General features: G+C 42.7%; 1 protein-coding gene across 2 annotated transcripts in view; it reads left to right on the top strand.

Annotated features, from left to right (window-relative positions):
- The window catches only part of LDAH (lipid droplet associated hydrolase), a 124,227-nt gene that overhangs the window by 66,570 nt on the left and 38,405 nt on the right, over positions 1-19,252 (top strand). For both annotated transcript variants that reach the window (XM_075557060.1, XM_075557061.1), the window contains exon 5: positions 16,786-17,020. In XM_075557060.1, the coding sequence (XP_075413175.1) occupies positions 16,786-17,020 (235 nt within the window). The remainder of the gene's footprint in view (positions 1-16,785; positions 17,021-19,252) is intronic.

Raw genomic sequence — 19,252 nt, forward strand, 5'->3', positions numbered from 1 at the left:
TGTATTCCCCCCCAACTTCCTTGATGTGCTCATTATTCACAACTCCAGAAATTATCCTCTTGGTTTATTTCCTTTTCCAACATTCTTCTCCTGTTTTGGGTTCTTCTACACAGTGGGAAATATGGGTGATTTCCTTAATTCTGTCTTGCGGTTCGTCTAATTTGATTGCCGCTTCCATGCAAATAATTCCTAAGCGGTGGATTTTGTTTCCTCGCTGTAGCACCCTTTGATTTTGAGAGTCTCCCTCGCCGTGGAATGCGGACTTGCAGAGGCCAAGCCCCTGGTGTTCATGTTCGATTTTCCTGGTTTTCCTGATCTGGTTAAAGCTTGTTTCCCCACTCGCTGATTTCCCTTTCTTATCTCTGGATATTTGAGAATGAGGCGCCAAAAACGCGAGGGAATAGAAGCCAGGCTGGGTTTTGGTTGAAGTGCAGCTTGTTAGTTGGTGGGCCATGCTTTAGGACAGGGCAGTGATCTGGAGGGTTTTTTCTTTTTTTTTCCATCTTTCCAGAAGTTACTGTTTGTGTCTTTCCTCAGTAAGACTCGGTTTTTCCAGAAGAAAAAAGTCTTGCTGTCTCCTGCCTCAGAAACCCGAACAGCACAAAGGGCTGATGTCTGCAGAGGAAGTGACTTCACCGTTAGTGATTTGACTTTTTCCTCAGTTCCAGTTTATCACAGCCCTTGCCCCCTGCCTTCCTCTGCGTCAGCGGTACGCAGTTAGGGATCTCGTTCCTTCAGTGTTGCAGAATAGACCTGTCCACGTTGGGATTGGGAAAGAGAAGGTGCCCAATGTTCCTAGAAAAGGCAAGCAGGCATCTTGGGAGACTAGCTGTTCCCCTCCTACACCGTCATTCACTGTCTACTTTGTGTGGTGCAGAGTACAGGATTCTCATGGCCTTGAACTCATCTGTGTATGTGTGTTGGTGGGGGGCTTGAGGGACACAGAAAGAAATCGTCTATTAAGGGGAGATGGCAATAAATAAAAGTGTAAGTGAATTCGTCTACTGAAAGGTAGCACTACTTTTATAGAAGACTACAGCCATCTGAAGAGTCTTGGAAATGCCAGGGCTGGGGCATAGAGGGCAGTGGTGCACTGTAATTCATTTTCGGGCCTTTTATTAGGAAGTTACCTGAAATTTAAAGGAAATTAGTAAAGGAATAGAAAAAGTACAGAGAATACTCCTGTGCCCCATGCCTAGAGCTGCACATCACTCAAACTTGACCTCACTGCTCTCCTTTCTATCTGCATGAATATTTCTTCTGAACCATTTGAAAGTGAGTCAAACATGCATAGTCCTTTATGTATCCCGAGCTATCTATTATTGAGAATAGGGATAGCCGCTGATTTAATGACAGTGCGATACCAACTTCAGTAAGTTTACTTTGGTGTAATCCTTTCATCAAGTCTCTCTTCCGTCTTCCAGTATTGTCATTTGGACCAATGATGTCTTTTGCAGCATTTTCCCTTTCCAGGAAAGGATCTGGTCTGGGATCAAACATTGGATTTAAATGCACATCTCCTTTTTTCTCCTCTAATCTAGAACATTTCTACCATTTTCTATCCACTTACTTCCTTGGGTCTTTTCATAATGTTGACATTTTTTAAAGAATTTGGTTTGTTTTCTTAAAAAAAGAAAATCCCTAATCGTGTGTTTGTCTCATGTTTCTTCCTGACTGGAGTAAGGCTCTACATTCTCAGCTAGAATACTGTTCTGATGAGGTCATGTCCTTCTCAGGGTGTCCTGTCTGTGGGCACACGGACATCCAGTTGCTGCCCATTGGTGATGAAAATTTTAAATGTAATTGCCGATCAAAAGATTGCCCTTACTGTATGATTGGTATTTCCCCTGGCAATTAATAAGAAGTCTGTGGTAAGAGACTATTAAGATGAGGCCAATATTCTACCCTTCATCAAACATATCTGCGCGATTCACCATCTGCTGCTCTCTGTCAGATCCCATCCTTACCACGATGGTCACAGAGTGACTGTCCAGCTCTGTGGCTCCTCCCACATCTGCCAGCAGACACTCAGTGCACGGTAAGCAGCCCCTCTCACTTCAGCTCTCTCTCTTTTATTGACAGATCATTAGTATGCTGGATGAATTTCCCCTCTTTTACAGACTTGTGATTCATTGCTGTCCTTAATTATTTTTGGTAAGACTGTTCTAGACTTGGTCAGTGGGAGCCCCTTAAATCTGGCTCATGTTTTGTGTTGCAATTAAGGTAATATTGGGCCACACAGAGAAATAACACTGGAGCAAGCACTTACGGAAGGTGAAGGAGATTGCTGTGTTGGCCTCTAGGAAGCAGAGACTACAGGCATCAGAACTCGTTAATACAAAGGCTTTAGGACCAGAAGTCTGACCACTGTGTACAGAAACACAGCAAGAAGACCCATGTGGCTGATGTGTTGCCTGCAAGTCATGAAGGAGACTTGGCTTTTAATTTGAATAAGCAGAAGAGCTACATGAATTGCCTTGGTTTTTAAAGGGAATGCTCTGGCGGCTGTGCAATGGACTAGAAGGGAACAAGAGTGGAAGCAAGGAGTCTAGTCACAGGCTCTTCCAGTAATCCAGGTGAGAAAAGATACTGCTTGTGGATTATGCCAAAGAGATGAATAAGTGAAAGAGGAAGAAAGAGTCATAGTCTGGATGTGTTCAAGGGGAGGGCAGCAGAATTTCCAAATTGATGGCAATGAGGTGTGAGAGAAAGGGGGGAGCGGGGGGGCTGAGGCCCATGTTAGGACTGGGCAAAAGGAGTTGCCTAGTGGTAAAAGTTTAGCCTGCTCGATAGAAATGATGAAATTTAGAAAGACCCGTTATTGTTACATGCTGGTGAGTGGCTCCAACTGAGACCACCACCCTCACAGTCATCGCTCATTGGATCCCCGTGTTCCAGTCACCAGGTCAGGCCTTCTTGTGGAGAGCCTTCCTCTTTTTCTCTGACTCTACTATACCGAGCCCGATGTCCTTCTTTAGGGCTTGACCCTCCCTGATCACATCGCCCCTTCTAAGAAACGTTCTGACTATCATTCTTCTAAAACAGATCTATTCATTGGGCGGTCCACGGTGTGTTCTCGGCCAACACCGCAAAATTCACAGCTATCAGAGCGCCTTCAGCCTTCCCTAGTCCTTGACCAGCTTTGGCATGCAGATGAGGAGATTCAAACTGCCATGGTTTGAGTTAGGAGCTCCTTAGTCCTCATAATGGCATTTGTCTTTTCTTTTAAACACTTGCAGGAGATCATTCGCAGCAGATTCTTGCAATGCAATATGTCATTTTATGTTATATAGGTGTTAATGATGTATCTCAGTCAAATAAAGTCACTGACAACTTCTATATTTTCTGTGTTTATCCTGATGTTACTATTGGCCCCTGTGTGGGGACCACGACTCCTTCACGGTGGGTTATGTGTTGGGCTGGTAATTACTAGGTCAGCAGTTCGCACCCACCAGCTGCTCCAAGGGAGAAAGGTGGGACTTTGTACTCACATAAAGAGTTACAGACTCGGAAATCCACAAGGGAGGTCCACTCTGTCCTACAAAGTCACTAGGAGTTGGCGTTGGCTTGATGAGTGATCCGGTGTACTGAATGTTCTTATATATCGCATTCTTTATTTTGAAATAGTATTTCTTATATTTCTAGGCCAATTATTTCGTCTGATCTTTCACTGACTTTTTATCAGAGTTTTGTTTTGTTTTTCTCTCTGTCTTTCATGGTAAGGGCTTTACTCAGACATCGGCGGCTTCTCATTCATATTTCGGATTGTACATTATATTCACAGTTTTGAAGCTTTCTTGATGTTGGCTGGACTTGTGGCTATGTAGGCTTCTGCCTTTACCATAGCTAGATTAGCTGCCAGTGTAATCAACTTCTGCTAAGGACCCCAAGTGTGAGTATGATAGGCCATGGTCAGGCTTGTATTTGGAAAATTATGAAGCTATTTGACTATAGTACAGCTAGAGATCCTATTAATAGTAGCAGAGTAACATCCTAGATGGCAAGGTGTTGTCCATAAGCTTCCAGGCACTCATATGAAACTCTCCTTCCAGTCATGAAGACGGTTAACCAAGGGAGTAATTTTGCCTGTTCTGGTGGGATGTGTTATTTTGGAGAGTATATACGTGTTTATCAAACAGAGGGCTGGAGAAAACATGCAGCACCCTGCTGAATGAGGGATGATTGCATTTTCCCTCGGAGAGGTTTTTAAGAGTATCAGCTCTCTTTGTAGAAGACTACATTGTGTTTGCTGTTTAAGTTTTTTCTTAGATTTTTGAAGATGGGGAGTTAAGTTTCTGTTTCATGATCATCTTATTATTTGGAGGTAATTTTTCAGAGTGAAAAGTTTTTACCTCCCAGTTAAAAAAAAACCCTGAGACCACTTACTTTGGAGTTATTTGTAGGAAAGCTAACTAGGAGTGCTCACAGGCATGTTCCCAAACAGATTGGGCGTCTCTCGTGCAGCCAGTCATTGCACACGTGTAAAATATATCCCAGGGAACTTTTGCAGAAAGGCTGTACAACATCGAAAGTAAAGATAGGCTTTTCCTTAAAAAAAAAAAAAAAGCAGGTGAACTGTCATTGAGACTGTTGCTGCTGTTGATTTTGGGTGCTGTCGAGCCAGTTCCAAGTCAGAGCGATCCTGTGTCCAGCCCAGCGCTGTGCCAGCCTCCCTACTGTCACTGTTGAGCTCATTGCAGCAGCCACTGTGTCAATGTGTCTCGGTGAGGCTGTCTTCCTCCTGTTTTGCTGACCCTCTATTTTAGCAAGCAGGGTAGCCTTTCCCAGGGACTGGTCTCTCCTGATACCATGTCCAAAGTCGGTGAGACGAAGTCTCCTCGTCCTCACTTCCAAGAAGCATGTGGCGGCCCTTCCTCCAAGCCAGACGCGTTTGTTCTTCTGGCAGTCCACGGAACCTCCACTGTCCTTCATCCCAGCCAGAAAGCCAACGTTTCCGTTCTTCTCTGGCCTCCCGGATTCGTTGTCCAGCTTTTCCACATGCATGTGAAGTGTTTGAATATGTGATGGAATTATTTCAAAATGAATGTGCTTTGAGGTAATGGTGGCAAATGTGCATTCTAAAATGTAGCTCCTGATAATTACTTTATTAAATTTAGAACCAAGCTTTGAATTATATATATAACATACTACTGTAGTAATTACCTCGTAACAAAACATTTGCCATTTTAGCATCTTTCACATGTGCGATTCAGTGCCACTGTCCATTTTCATGGTAAGTTATCACCATTTTCCATTACCAACCTTTACCACCATTACCCGTGTGTGCGCGTGCACGCGTGCATGCGCGCTTTTATTGCAGGCTTTTGCTGTGTGCGATTGAAAAGCATTTGTTCATTTCATCCATTGGAAATGTTACCTGTGTTTGCTGAACAACTGCTGAGGGCCCTTTAGATGGATGACTATGGTGAGTTGTCTACTAAATTTTAAATGGTTGATAAGACAGATACAAGGGAGCATTTTCACTAAACCAGATAAATGGTTAACTAACTTTATCTGTATTCCCAGTCTTTCTGAGCTGTGGCAACGATAAGCTATTGGCAATGCTTACCATAGATGGCACAGAACCTTCTCAGGAGAAGCTGTGGCCTCTCAGAGCTCTACTCTGGGTGTAGAAGCTGACACCCGGGAGACTGAGCCAGGCAGTAGGAGGACTTAGCAGTTACCTTGGGCTGTTGTAAGCCTAGACTTGTGGTGCCACCAGAGGGACCCTACCTTTGTGAAACGGACGTGTCGAGTCTGAAGTCAGTGGGAGGTGAAACATCTTAGCTCATCTGAGTAGAGGTATACAAATGCCAGTTTAGCATATTGATCGGAAGTGTACATATTTAAAGCATTAAATCGGAAAGAATCCTTGTTTTACTAATTTCCTCTGAGTAACCCTGTGACCTGCCTTCAGAATTTTGCCCTCGGCTTGTAGTCGCTGAATATTTGTCCACATCTCTTTCCAACGCCTTTGTCAAAGGTTCCGCAGCCATGTTGAACAAGAGGTTCTTGTGTCCATTTCTGTTCTGTTGTGCACTTTCCTTCCCGTGTCATGGAAATGTTTGTTCCCCATTATCTCTCCCACTAAACGTCACATTCTGGGAGAGCAAGAGTTACGTCTGTCCTATTTGGCCATGCGTCGTCTGCATTCAGCAAAGCAACGGGCACGTTGTTAAGTGCCCAGGATATCTTTGATAAATGTGAACAAGTGAAAATTAATGAACCAGTAGACCTAATGAATGACATCCAGGACCCGAATGTTTAAATACTGAGATCTCTCATTCGGAACAACCCAGCGCTGTTCCAAACCACTAGGGGTTGTCATTGGTGGTTTTTCTTCCCAGCCTATGCGGATCCCCAGGGTGATGAGCATGGTCAGCAAAGCTGTCCTTTCAGAATCTGTGTAACTTTGTCCTTGGGGGACCATGGAGGAGCTACTATTACCAAAAGGCCATTTCGTCTGAAAGAACTACGGAGCTCTCAGCATGTGACTGGTTGCTCTTGTCACCATTCACTGGCTGTTGAGGCTCCTGGAAAGCACTGTTCAATTCTGCATGGCACTTTCTGCACAGGAGCTAACTAACCTGCATTGGGCCTGTGAGCATCAGTGTTCTCTTTCTGTCATCTTTTTTAAAAATCATTTGATTGGGGGATCTTACAGCTCTTCTGTTTTTAAATCATTTTATTGGGGGCTCTTATGGCCCATATCACAATTCACACATACATCCATTGTGTCAAGCACATTTGTACATATGTTGTCATCATTTTCAAAACATTTTCTTTCTACCTGAGCCCTTGGTATCAGCTCATTTTTCCCTTCCTTCCTCATGAACCCTCGATAATTTAGATTTTTTTTTTCATGTCTTGCACCTACCACTGTCTCCCTTCACCCGCTTCTCTGTTGATCACCCCCGAGGGAGGGGTTCTTTGTCAATCCATGTAATTGACTCCCCCTTTCTCCCCCCACCTTCCCCTTCCCCTCCTGGCATCAGTGTTTTCTGAATTAGTTCATTCTGAATCAGAAAGACCCAAAAGAATGTAAACTGCAAGAGGTCCCAGACTGAGAAGAGCCTGTTGCCTTGAAAACAAATGAATTGAAAACTGCTACAAGATGCTCAGAGCCTGAGTAGGATGGGCCAGCCGAAGATGTTAAAGCATGTCTCAAAGGCTTACATGTGCTCCTGCCTTACACGAAGATCTCTGCCAAATGTGCAGCCATTCCTTGTCATGGCAACTCTGACATACACACAAAATGCAAGCAACGGCCTTTTGTTGCTATCCAGGTAATTAAAATATAGACAAATCGGACTATCTGAACTCAAAAAGAAAACTCTTGATCATCAAAATGTTATGACAACTTGTAGATGGCATCTTCAGTTCACGAACTCTGCACACTTATGATTCAATAAGCTAAGTAGACTGACTGCCTTTCCAGTTGGATCCGAAAGGAGGGAAACTTGGTCTTCTACTGGGAACAGCTAAACTAACCCAGGCTTTTTTCTAGATCTTTACTTTGACGAGAGCTAGCAACATTCTCTTTGAAGGCAATCTGGTTTATACGGCACCTTCACTAAACTGTGTTGGCAAAACTAACAATGTTGGCAGAGAGAGAAAAAGATAAATCATGTGCCTAATTTCCTTGTTTCCGCCTGGGCAGTTAGGAATCAGCCTGTCATATTGTAGCAGGTAGGCTCCAGTTGTAAATCAATACGGAAAATAGCCCTGCTGAGACTCTTTGCAAGGTGGTATAAACATTTTTTTAAAAAGTAATTTTCATGACTTTATTTTGTGACATAACATATAGATGTCATTGCTCTATCCAGAAAAAATGATTGCACCTATAAATAGCAAGGTATCTGGATAGTGATGTTAATTTTTAGGTTTTGCCATTTTTTTAAAAGCACCTAAGAAAACATTTCCCATAAACCAGAAAGAACATCTTATCTCTCACCTTAGAGTCTACATGCTAAATTGCTTAACTTCCTTTCTAGAAAATGATTAATAATAGCAGTGAATTTAGGGGGGGAAATATCAAAATACTGTCTCCAAACCCCAAAATGTATCTATCATAAACAGTCCTACTGTGCTCTCAAGAAAACACAGCCCAGTGTGGTGAAGAAAGCTGATGGTTCCCGGCTATCAAAAGATATAGCATCTGGAGTATTAAAGGCTTGAAGGTAAAGAATCAGCCATCTAGCTGAGAAGCAAAAAAGCCCGCATGGAAGAAGCACATCAGCCTGTGTGATCACGAGGTGCCAAATGGGATCAGGTATCAGGCATCAAAGAACAAAAATGATATCATTGTGAATGAGGGGGAGTGCAGAGTGGAGGCCCAAAGCCCATCTTTAGGCAACTGGACATCCCCTTACGGAAGGGTCACGGGGAGGAGACAAGCCAGTCAGGGTGCAGTGTAACTATGATGAAACATACACCTTTCCTCTAGTTCCTAAATGCTCCCTCCCCCTCCACTGCCATGATCCCAATTCTACCTTACAAATCTGGCTAAGCCAGAGGATGTACACTGGGACAGATAGGAACTGGAAACACAAGGAATCCATGGCGGATGATCCCTTCAGGACCAGTGCTGAGAGTGGCGATACCAGGAGGGTGGAAAGGGGGAAACAACTACAAGGATCTATATATAACCTCCTCCGTAGGGGAAGGACAACAGAAAAGTGGGTGAAGGGAGACGTCGGACAGTATAAGATATGACAAAATAATAATTTATGAATTATCAAGGGTTCATGAGGGAAGGGCCAGTGAGAAGGGGGGGGGGGGTGAGGAGCTGATACCAGGGGCTTCCATGAAGAGCAAATGGCTTGAGACTGATGAGGGTAACAAATGTACAAATGTCCTTTACCCAATTGATGTATATGCATGGATTGTGATAAGGGTTGCATGAGCCCCCGATAAAATGATTTTTTTAAATGTAAGGTTGTAATGAAAAGAACATATAAATAAAAATGTTAACTGCTTCAGTTATCAAAACAAGAGAACACCGCCCTGCTTCCTCATCAACAGTGGCCCCTGGTAGACTTCGAATGGGAGTGTGAGTTCTGTGAAATGTTTCTGGGGAATCAATGACGTGGCCGGCCTGGACGTTCTTTCTTTAATGAGACAGTCACATAAGAAAACGGTGGATCATGTACACAGATTTGGAAGCGTTTTCTGCACAGCTGTGTTAATAAAATTGGGTCTACTTTCTTGACGTGTGTGTGTGTGTGTGTGTGTGTGTTACCAGTAGATTTCTACGTGAAAGACAAGGCATCGGTGCTGTGACCCGCGCTGTCCTGTTTGGACGCGTGTTCTGTATGCCGTCACCACGGTGAGATCTGGGGAACTTGTACGTTTCCTTCACAGCGACAGCTATTCCACTGTGAAGGCCAGAGGAACAAAGCAGTCCCATCAACCAAGTGTTAGTTGTGAAAAACTGTCTTTGGTTTCCTTATATTTTTACGAGGCAGCGATGCGTTCAGAGCACTTCCTTATTTTTTCGGTCCATTCCCATGATTTCAGAGTGCACTTTAATTCTAAATTTGTTATTGATATAGATCAACTAAATGTAACTATGTGGTTGCTCATGTATTTTTAGAGTTTCCTTTGCATGCAACTTTGTTTAACATGGGTCACAGTAACGGATCATTTATAAAAATAATGGATTGTTTCCTGTTTCTGCCAGCTGATTTGATCAGTCTGAGGTTCCTTGTGTACTGTGGGTTACGTAACAAGTATGGAATCTGTGCGGTATGCTTTTTAGGTTGACAGTAGCTATATTAACCTTTTCTATTCCCCAAATCTTTTCGGACACATTAATAAGCACAAGCAAGCTTCCTTGTTTGAAATGAGTAAACTTGAAGTTAAAATGAGTGAAGAGGGACCAGAAAGACCTAACTGGAAAACCTATTATTTTTGCTAGTTAATTATTCTTCTTAACTGTAGATGGGCCAAGGAGGAAAAGCACATTTACTTAGAACCTTGCCATTTAAATACTTTAAACATATCTTCCGTATACTTTTCTGCATTCTTGAAGAGTGCAGTAAAACCTAATTTGTCTTTACTGCCCTGGTGTTCAGACTACCTAACAGTCCCGTTGTTTGTTGTTAGGTGCCGCTACGCCGCCCCCTCCCCCCAAGTAACAATACCGTGTCAACAGTATCAGATGCTCCCGGCGCTGCCCCTCCCCACAATGGCTGCTCCGTTTGAGCCCATCCTTGCAGCCACTGTGCCAGTCGTCTTGCTGAAGGTCTTCCTCTCCTTCTGCATGAAGTCTTTCTCCAGGAACTGGTCCCTCTCTACTCACTTACTGGTCCCAAAGTGAATAAGATAAAGTCTCCCCATCAGCCCTTCTAAGGAGCATTTTGCCTAAATGTGTTTTTCCCCCTCAAGATTTCTGGTCATGCTTGGTATATTCAATATTCCTCAACACCATAATGCAAATCTATCCGTTCATCTTTGGTCTTCCTTATTCACTCTCCGACATTCCCATGCATATGAGGCATTGTGCAACATGAGGAAAGAAGTCAAATTGGAAGCACCACAGGTTAAATCAGACAGGTTACTCCTCAAGGTAGCATCTTGGCTTTTGAACACTTCAAAGAAACCTTTTGCAGCTGACTTGCCCAATGTGATATGTGATTTGATGTCTTGCCTGCTGCTTCCATGGGCATCGGCTGTGGATCCAAGTAAAATGAAGTCCTGAACTCTTTCACTTGTTCCCGCATCGATCACAGTGTTGCTTATTGTTCCAGTTGTGTGTCTTTGATGTTGATTTCAGCAAGCAAAGTTATGGCATTTTCATATCACGGGAACTTAATGAGCGTCCTTCTAGCCCGGTGACCTAGTCTTCTTCCCATGGTCCAGCTTCTTGGATTATTTGCTCAGTATACAGATTGAACAAGTATGGGGAAAGGCAAAACCTTGACACGCATCTTTCCTGCTGTTAAAGCGCTCAGTATCCTTATTCTACTTGATTTGCCGCCTTGTTATATTTGAACAACGACCGCTTAGTCCGTGTAAAGGTTAGTATGAATAAAATCGAGTGTTGTGGAATTCCCACTCTTCACGACGTTAGCCATAATTTCATATGAACCATGTAGTCTGAGGCCTTTACATCATCTGTACATCACAGGTAAACAAACGTCTTTCTCGTAATCTCTGCTTTCACCCAAACTCTGATGTCAGCATTGATGTTCTTCCTTCCATGTTCTCTTGAATTTCTGACAATTCCTGGCAATGCCCTGTTACAGCTGATTTCTAATTATCTTCAGGAAATTTTTACTCATGTGTCATAGTAATGATACTAGTTAATAATTTCTCTAGTCAGACGAATCACTTCTCTGTGGAATGGGCACACAGATGGAGCTCCACCTATCCGTTGAGTTGGCCAGGCAGGCAGGTATCTTCCAGATGTCTTGGTAGAGATGATGATCAAACACTTCCAGCCATTGCATCTGTTGGTTGAAAAATCTTCACTGGTATTCCTTCAATTCCAGCAGCCTGGTTTTTCACCAGTGGCTTTAGTGCAGCTCCGACTTCTCTAGTACCACTGGCTCTTGACCTTACTTGATAGCTCTTGTCGTGGCAGAATACCTACCAAGTCTCTGTGGTGTTCTTTTGAAGTTTTCTGTATGATTCAATATTGAAATTTACAATATCGAGTGTTGCCGTTGAGGTTTAAATGTTTTTCATCCATCCTTCAGCCTGAGAAAAACCAAGCTTGCTCTTTCCTTTTTGTTCCCGACGTTAAGCCTTTTCACACTTCATTAGAATGCTTTATTCAGGCTGGCCTCTGAAATCTTATGTTCAGCTCCCTTAACTTTATTTCTTCCTTTTCCTTTAACTGTTCTGCATTCTAGTTACATAGTCTCTTCTGGCCTCCATTTTGGTGTTTTATTTCTTGTCTTTTTAATAAGAAACTATATATGCTTTCTTCATATGTGATATTTTTGATGTCATCCCACAAGTTGTCCAGTCTTCAATAATGTTCAAAACTATTCTTGAAATGGTCTTTAACCATTTAATCCGGTGAGATGTGTCCAGGTTGCATTTTGTCTCTTTCTGAACTTGTTTTAATATTCTTCAGCTTCAACTTGAACTTGCATAAACAATTGGTCTGTTTCTTTCACAGAGATCCCTAACCTTTATCTGACTAATAATAGTGTACTTCTCCTTCTTTGGAATAAGGACAAATATAGATCTCTTCCAGTCAGTTGACCAGGTAGCTGTCTTCGAAATTTCCTGGCATAGATGAATGAGTTCTTCCACAGAGTCAGCAGTTCAAACCCATTAGCTTCTCCAAAGGAGAAAAAAGGAGGCTTTCTGCTTCTTACAGCATCAGAAACCCAAAGGGGCAGTTCTACTCTGTCTTATAGGATTGCTGCGTGAGAATCTACTCAGTGACATTAAGTTTTGCTTTCTTCACATAATATTTTTAATGTCATACCACAACTTTTCTGGTCTGTGGTCATTAGTATTTATTGTGTCCTTTCTGTTCTTGAGACAGACTCTAAATTCAGGTGTGATGTGCTCAAAGTCATATTTCGACCCTTGACCTTGCTTTTCTTCAGTTTGCACGAGAGCTTACATGTGAGCACTGGTGATCTGTTCCCTAGTCAGCCCCAGGCTTGGCTTTGCCTGATGGCACTGAATTTCTCCAGTTTCTTCCCACACATCTAATCAGCTTGATTCCTGTATATTCCAGCTGTTGACGTCTCTATTGTAAAAAGTCCTCGTAATGAAGAAGTCATTGGTCTTTCAAAATTCGACAGTGCTATCCCCAGCTTTGTTTCTTTCACTGAGGAAGTGTTTTCCAACCAGTTATTACTCTTTCTTTCTCATTGTCTCCTTCCAATTGCCAATAATTATTAATGCATTTTTATTGCACAAGTTCTTTATCACTGTCTTCTGTGAATAATAATTGTATTAACTGATCATCCTTATATGTATATAGATAGTATTCTATCACAGTTTTTTACTTTAGGATAGACCTTGAAAAGTTCTTTGGTGACACCATTTCTCTTGAATCTGTTAATCCCATCAGAGTAAGCCATATATGATTGTCTGGTTCCTAATGGCCAGTACCACTCCATTTCAGCTCCTTGTTGCCTAGGATATTGATCTTGAAGCTTCCCAGTTTATTTAAATGACTTCCAGTTTTCCTGCTTCATACTTCATGTATTCCATTTCCCACCATGCTGCCCTTGTTCTGGAAGCTCTGCTGAAACATCTTCAACATGGGTAACCTGGCTCGGGTTTGAAGTCCTGCAGCATAACTTCCAGCGCCACAGTATTACAAAGCAGCAGAGGAAAGTAGGCAGTGGATCTCGGCCAGGATAATAAATGTATAAATGTACTTGGTGAGCCCCAGGTCTCCAGGAAGATGACTTTGCTTTCAGAAGCAGAAGAGGAAAGTCTAATACTTACCACATGCAGTGTTGTTTAAGAGTCCTTCCTTGTTTACTCACATCTTTTTTAACCTTTAGTGTTCTCAGCCTTCTTGATTTTTGTGAATTCAAAGGCCTTATTTCGTGTGATTAAGAGAAACATCCGTCGCGTTTGACTTTGAGCCTTTGGTAAAAGCTCTGCAAAACGTGATTGGACAAACAGGCAAAAATGAAGTAGGATTTTGTGCATTGTGCATCACTTGCTGAGGGTGAGGAGACTTCTGTTCACAGAACTGGAAACACCAGAAAACTCTTAAGTTCATTGCTCGTGCTTCCTAAAGTTGAGTTGCCTGTTCCGTTGCCTCTGCTTGCCCTGTGTCCCCACCTCATCCCTACTACCACTGAAGCAGGCATGCTGTAACCTGTGGTGTGCTAGAAGGGGGAAAGGAAAAAGCCTGAAGACCAGATAGGATTAGAGTTTGCTCTTCGAATGTCATCCGTGAGGATGATTCTCTTATTGTCTTTCTGGTCCTGCATACTTCACAGAGGTTCCTTAACCTTGAAGGGATCTTCAAATATAACCTTTTTACACATTCTTGGCCATGAGGAAGCTCCCTTCTGTTTGAAGAGTCTAGATCGTCTTGACATTCTGGGACCCACAAACATCTGCACCACAGAAAGCTGTGAATTCCTCATACGTGCGTACAGCCCATCCAGCCTCCCCTCTGCTTTGCCCCTAAGAAGGTTCTCGTGCCAGACTCTGCCTTCTGCATTCTGGCTGAAATCCTGACTTCATCTACAGACCAAGGTTGCCAATGCAGCAGTTAAAAAACAAAACAATCACTGAAGGGATGTGGCTTCCTGCTCCCCCCAAGTGGCGTTACGTGATCAGCAGCACGAAACAGGAGACAATGCATTCTCGCATGTGGCAAAGGAGAAACAACGGAAGTCAAAGTATTCTGTGGCCAGGAGAGAAATAGTCACTAAAATATCTCAACTATTGTCAGGAGAAAAGGAAAAGTCTGCAGAAATAGCAGAGCACTGAGCTGACAGATGCGTCCAAGGATGAGCAAGAAGGTGCCATGTCTAGAATATAGACAGTGCTTCAGTTTCCACTCTCAACGCCCTGTTCTTAGTGAAATAGTGAAAAGGGCATAAAACAAAATCACAGCCGATAACGCCATCAACTCCACATTTGGACAGTATGTGTTTGATGAAACGGAGTGTGATGAAAAAGAAGCAGCAACAGCAGAAGGTGGAAAATTGAGTCAACAGACGCCTAGTCAGGGTCTACCAGCAAAAGTGCACTTGGTTCCTCCCTAAGGAGGAAGGTAAATACAGAAGGGAAATAGTAAAGCAAATCGGTCATATCCGAAATCAAAAGAAGAGACTCATAACTGAAATTAAGCACAGCCCGAAGACTTAAATCCACCTTGCAGGGCAGACAAGAGGTGAGTGTCTAATTTACAAAGAGGCATTTCAAATGAAAAAATAATCTTCATGAATTTGTTCTAGAGAGGACGTTCGTAAACTACGTGCACACACTTACAAAACAATGATGAAAGAAAAGGCTTAATTCAACTGCATCCACCTTCAGAACTCCTCTTCCGAAGACAAGAATAATGAAAACGAAGGATGCACAGGCAGGCCGCAGACTGCAGCATGACAGAAGACGGACGGGTACCTGTATCCAGAACAGAACAACTCCAGTAAACCAGCAAAACCAAGAAAGGCAATCTAACAGAGAAATGCCCAAGGTCTTGAATAAGCTCTGAGCCAACTCAGAGGATGTAGAATCAGCCTCATTTGACTTCAGTGTACACAAAGCAACGGGCTCCCACTATATACAAGGTTGCCCCAAATGTAAGTTTCCCAGTTTCAAGTGTAGGGAGGCTATGTTATAACAGACACTAAACATGTACTGGTCAGAGTGGAAATTGGGACTACTTTGGACCATTAGTTGGCATTATCTACTGAAACTGAACATACACCTCCCTGCCCTAGGTATCAAGTGCTGCGATAACAGAAGTAACCACCCGTAGGTGGTTGTAAAGAACAGGAAGGGACAGCAGAGAAGGGGGGGAGGGGAGACTCCGGATAGGGCAAGATATGACAAAATAACGATGTATAAATTACCAAGGGCACATGGGGGGGGGGGAGAGGGGAGGGAGGGGGAAAAAAAAGAGGACCTGATGCAAAGGGCTTAAGTGGAGAGCAAATGCTTTGAGAATGATTGGGGCAGGGAATGTATGGATGTGCTTTATACAATTGATGTATATATATGTATGGATTGTGGTAAGAGTTGTATGAGTCCCTAATAAAATGTAAAAAAAGAAAGAAAGAAAGAACAGGAATGGCTTTTCTCACAGGGTAGACGGCTACAAGCCTGCATTAAGGGCACAGTTTTCTTCAATATCTGCGGTCTTGTCTTGTCTGTCTGCCTGCCTGTCTCCTGTCCTCTTTTATTAGAGATTATACCCAAATTTGTCTCACTGATCACCACAGTTTTTTCATGTGTAATATTTCATGTATAATATTTCATGTGTAATATGCTAAATAATGGCAGACTTTAATGGTCTTAGTGCTTTTTCTGATATATTAGTAAAGTATATATTCTGATGAATTGCATAGAAATACTATTTTTGTTTTTAGACATGTGCCCTGGTAAGTACAGATTTCCAGCTTCTCTTGTCCCTGGCCTGAATTGTAGTAACAGCACATCCTCACTGTTCAAAATGTATTTGGAATTGTTAACTGCCTTGATGGTGCAAAGGGCTAGCATGCCTAGGTGCTCACTGGAAGGTTAGAGGTTTGAACCCACCAAGAGCTGTGTCCAAAGAAAGACCTGGTGTTCTAATTCCCCCAAATCCACCATTTGCAAGGACCTGTGGGAGCACCGTTCGACTCTGACCCACATGGGCTATTTGTGAGTCATCAGCGACTCTACAGCCAGTGGTTACTGTCTTCTCGTTGATGACTGGTCAAGTTGAAATAACCATTAGACTAAACGTGATATGTTAGTTCTTACTCTCAGAAGCCCTTCAAAAGGAGTTGTGAGCTGTTCTCATTGGTCACTGTGAGTTACCTTGAATCGGATCCCTCCTATCTTGAAAATTAGCCCCAACCACTCATGAAATCACAGTCATCCTTACCTCACACCCAAGTTGTCGATGAGCTGCAAGTACAGGAGGTGAAGGTGCTCTGTCTACAGACCTGCAGTCTTACTCTAAAGCCTGGCCACGTATTCGGAAGGACTGAGGTTGTCTGCTCCCATAAATATTTATAGTTTCTGAATCCCTATATTAGGACCATTATAAGTCAGAATTGACTCGATGTCACTGGGTTTGGCTTGTGACCCATTCAGAAAGCCTTTCATCAAAGTATATTTCTTTTATTGTAGGTCATCCGATCCGTGATGCTCTTTCCAACAGTCGAGCGATTGGCAGAGACACCCAGGGGCAAGTTTGCTACCCCGATACTATGCTGGCTCCGATATGTCCTCGATGTGATTTGCTACACAATTTTGAAACCAGTACCTGAGTTCATCAAGTCCTTCCTACTCAAAATTACCCTTAAAGTGAAAAATATTCCGAAGGAGTGTTTTTCCTTAAGTCCATTGGAGCCATTCTGCCTTGGTAAGAATATTTTTAAATGTATGTTTTTAATTGTATCAAAAAAAGATTTTTGAGAAGAACATCACAGAATACATGAATATCAAGGTATGATGTGTTAGTGTTTCTCCCCTCAGGAAAAGTTTAGAGCTAGGAACCATGAGAATGCAAAGCTAATGAGTGGAGTTTGTCATAACAAACAGAAGATCCTCATCAAGTTTTCATTTCGCCTACTGCTACTGATTTTACCACTCTCGCTTCAGGGTGCTGAGAAACAGTCCTGTTGGTCTTCTCTTTCCTCCCTGGAGGAATCCGAGATGCGTCCTGATAGGTCAAAGGGAGAACTGTGCAGAAAGACAGCCCAAGGAAACCAGCCCCCGTATCCCCAATGAGTGAACCGTTGTGTTCCGGTTTTCCTCTTTGAAATGTTTTGGGGGAGTTTAAATTACGAAAATAATAAATGGCATCATACATGTATGATATGCTGTGGTGATGGTGAGTGCTGCTCGTTAGGAGGACTGGTGACGCTGTTGGCTGAGTGCGGGGCTGCTTGTCACACAGCCTGTGGGGCGGAAGAAGGATGAGTGAGACGCTTCAACTTACTGTCTCAGAAACCCTTTACTGTGAGTCAGCATGAGCTTGCAAGGTGGTGGATTTGGTGTTTGCTGGTTGTCTGTCATGTGCAGGAATATTTTTGCTGTTTTACTCTTTGACTTTCAGCGTGATTTTAAAAATGAAATCTATCTTTTTAGATGCTGCTACTTTGTGCTATATTTATAAATGATGTTCACAGTGGAATAATCGTAATTTCTTAATCTACAAAATGAGGAAAGTCGTAACCCACACTTTAAAAGATTGTTTTTGTGAGTAAATGAAGTGATAAATGCATTTAATTTATAATAGGCCTCCAATGGTAGCAGTAACACTCGCTGCAGAAGCTGATGTGTGGTCGTGCTTTGTATAAACCAGGCGCAAGTCTGAGCTTTTATTGTGGTCCTCAGAACAACGAGCGAGGGCTGGGTTGTTAGCATCCCCAGTTTGCATTATAGAGAAGTTGTATGATTTTCCCAAAGGCATACTCCAATCTAGGCGATTGGCCATATACTACATTTCTTTCACCATAAGATGCTGCTTTTGTCTTTTTGCCCTAGCTGATGAGAAAGACAGGACACTTAAATAAATTTTTGCATGCTCACCTGTACCAAGAATGCATTAAGATTATGTAGAAGTGAATTTAAAGACAGATTTGAATTCCGCCTGCACTGTTGTACAGCGACAGATCCATTTGGAGGTATGATTTCAGATGTGTAACAAGAATTAGTCACCACTGACACAGGCTCCTTCTGTCTTCTGTATGTGTGGACTGCTTCCCCGCGCCATGCTCTTTGCAGCCTCTGTGCTTTCTGAAGGCCTTAGCATAGTGGTGGGAGGAGGACAGCCATAAAAATATCCAATGGTTGAGGTTGAACCTATCCCTTAAAGCCCATCTGGTCCAACTCGCCACCTTCCTTCCTTATTGAAGATAAGAAAGAAATCACCTGGTAAGTAAAAAATGGCACTGACTGGAAGAAAGGAACCCTGAAGTCTCGTTTTGATTCTGTCCCGGACTTACTCTGTGCCCTCAGTTCAGCCCCCTCCCCTGGCTGGTTCTCAGTGGTTGACCACAAAAAGAGTTAACATTACTCCTTTCCCTACTGCATGGTATCAGAAATAAATCCAGAGTGCCATAACATCATAATACCCAAAATGTATTGTTTTTCTATTGAAAACAACTTGTCATACCAGGAACTAAGAAAATCTCAACTTGATGGGGAAAAAAATATGTGCTAACACCAGCATGACAGAGATGTAAGAATTATCTGATAAAGACTTTAATGCGGCCATGATGAAAACGCCTCTAGCTTTCATAAACATTTTGAATCAATAGTGGGTGGGAAGACTTAACAAACCAGTTGAAGACTTCAAGAAAAAGCAAATGGAAATTTAAGAACTAAAAAATAAAGTAAGTGAAGTTTTGGAAAGCACTCTGTGCATGGGGTCACTAACAAAGTAGGAGGCAGTGAGCTTTGGGATAAAAGAGAAATTGCCCGTCGGTGGGAAGAGGAACTTGTTGGGTGCCATTGAGTCTGTTCTGACTCATAGCATTAAAACGTTACATGCAACAAAATGAAACGTTGCCTGGACGAGGGCTATCCTCACAAATTTCCCTATTTTTCAATCAATTGTTGCGGCCTCTGTGTCAGTCCATCCTGTTAA

This window comes from Tenrec ecaudatus, chromosome 8 (assembly GCF_050624435.1).
Source record: "Tenrec ecaudatus isolate mTenEca1 chromosome 8, mTenEca1.hap1, whole genome shotgun sequence".
NCBI lineage: Eukaryota > Metazoa > Chordata > Mammalia > Afrosoricida > Tenrecidae > Tenrec > Tenrec ecaudatus.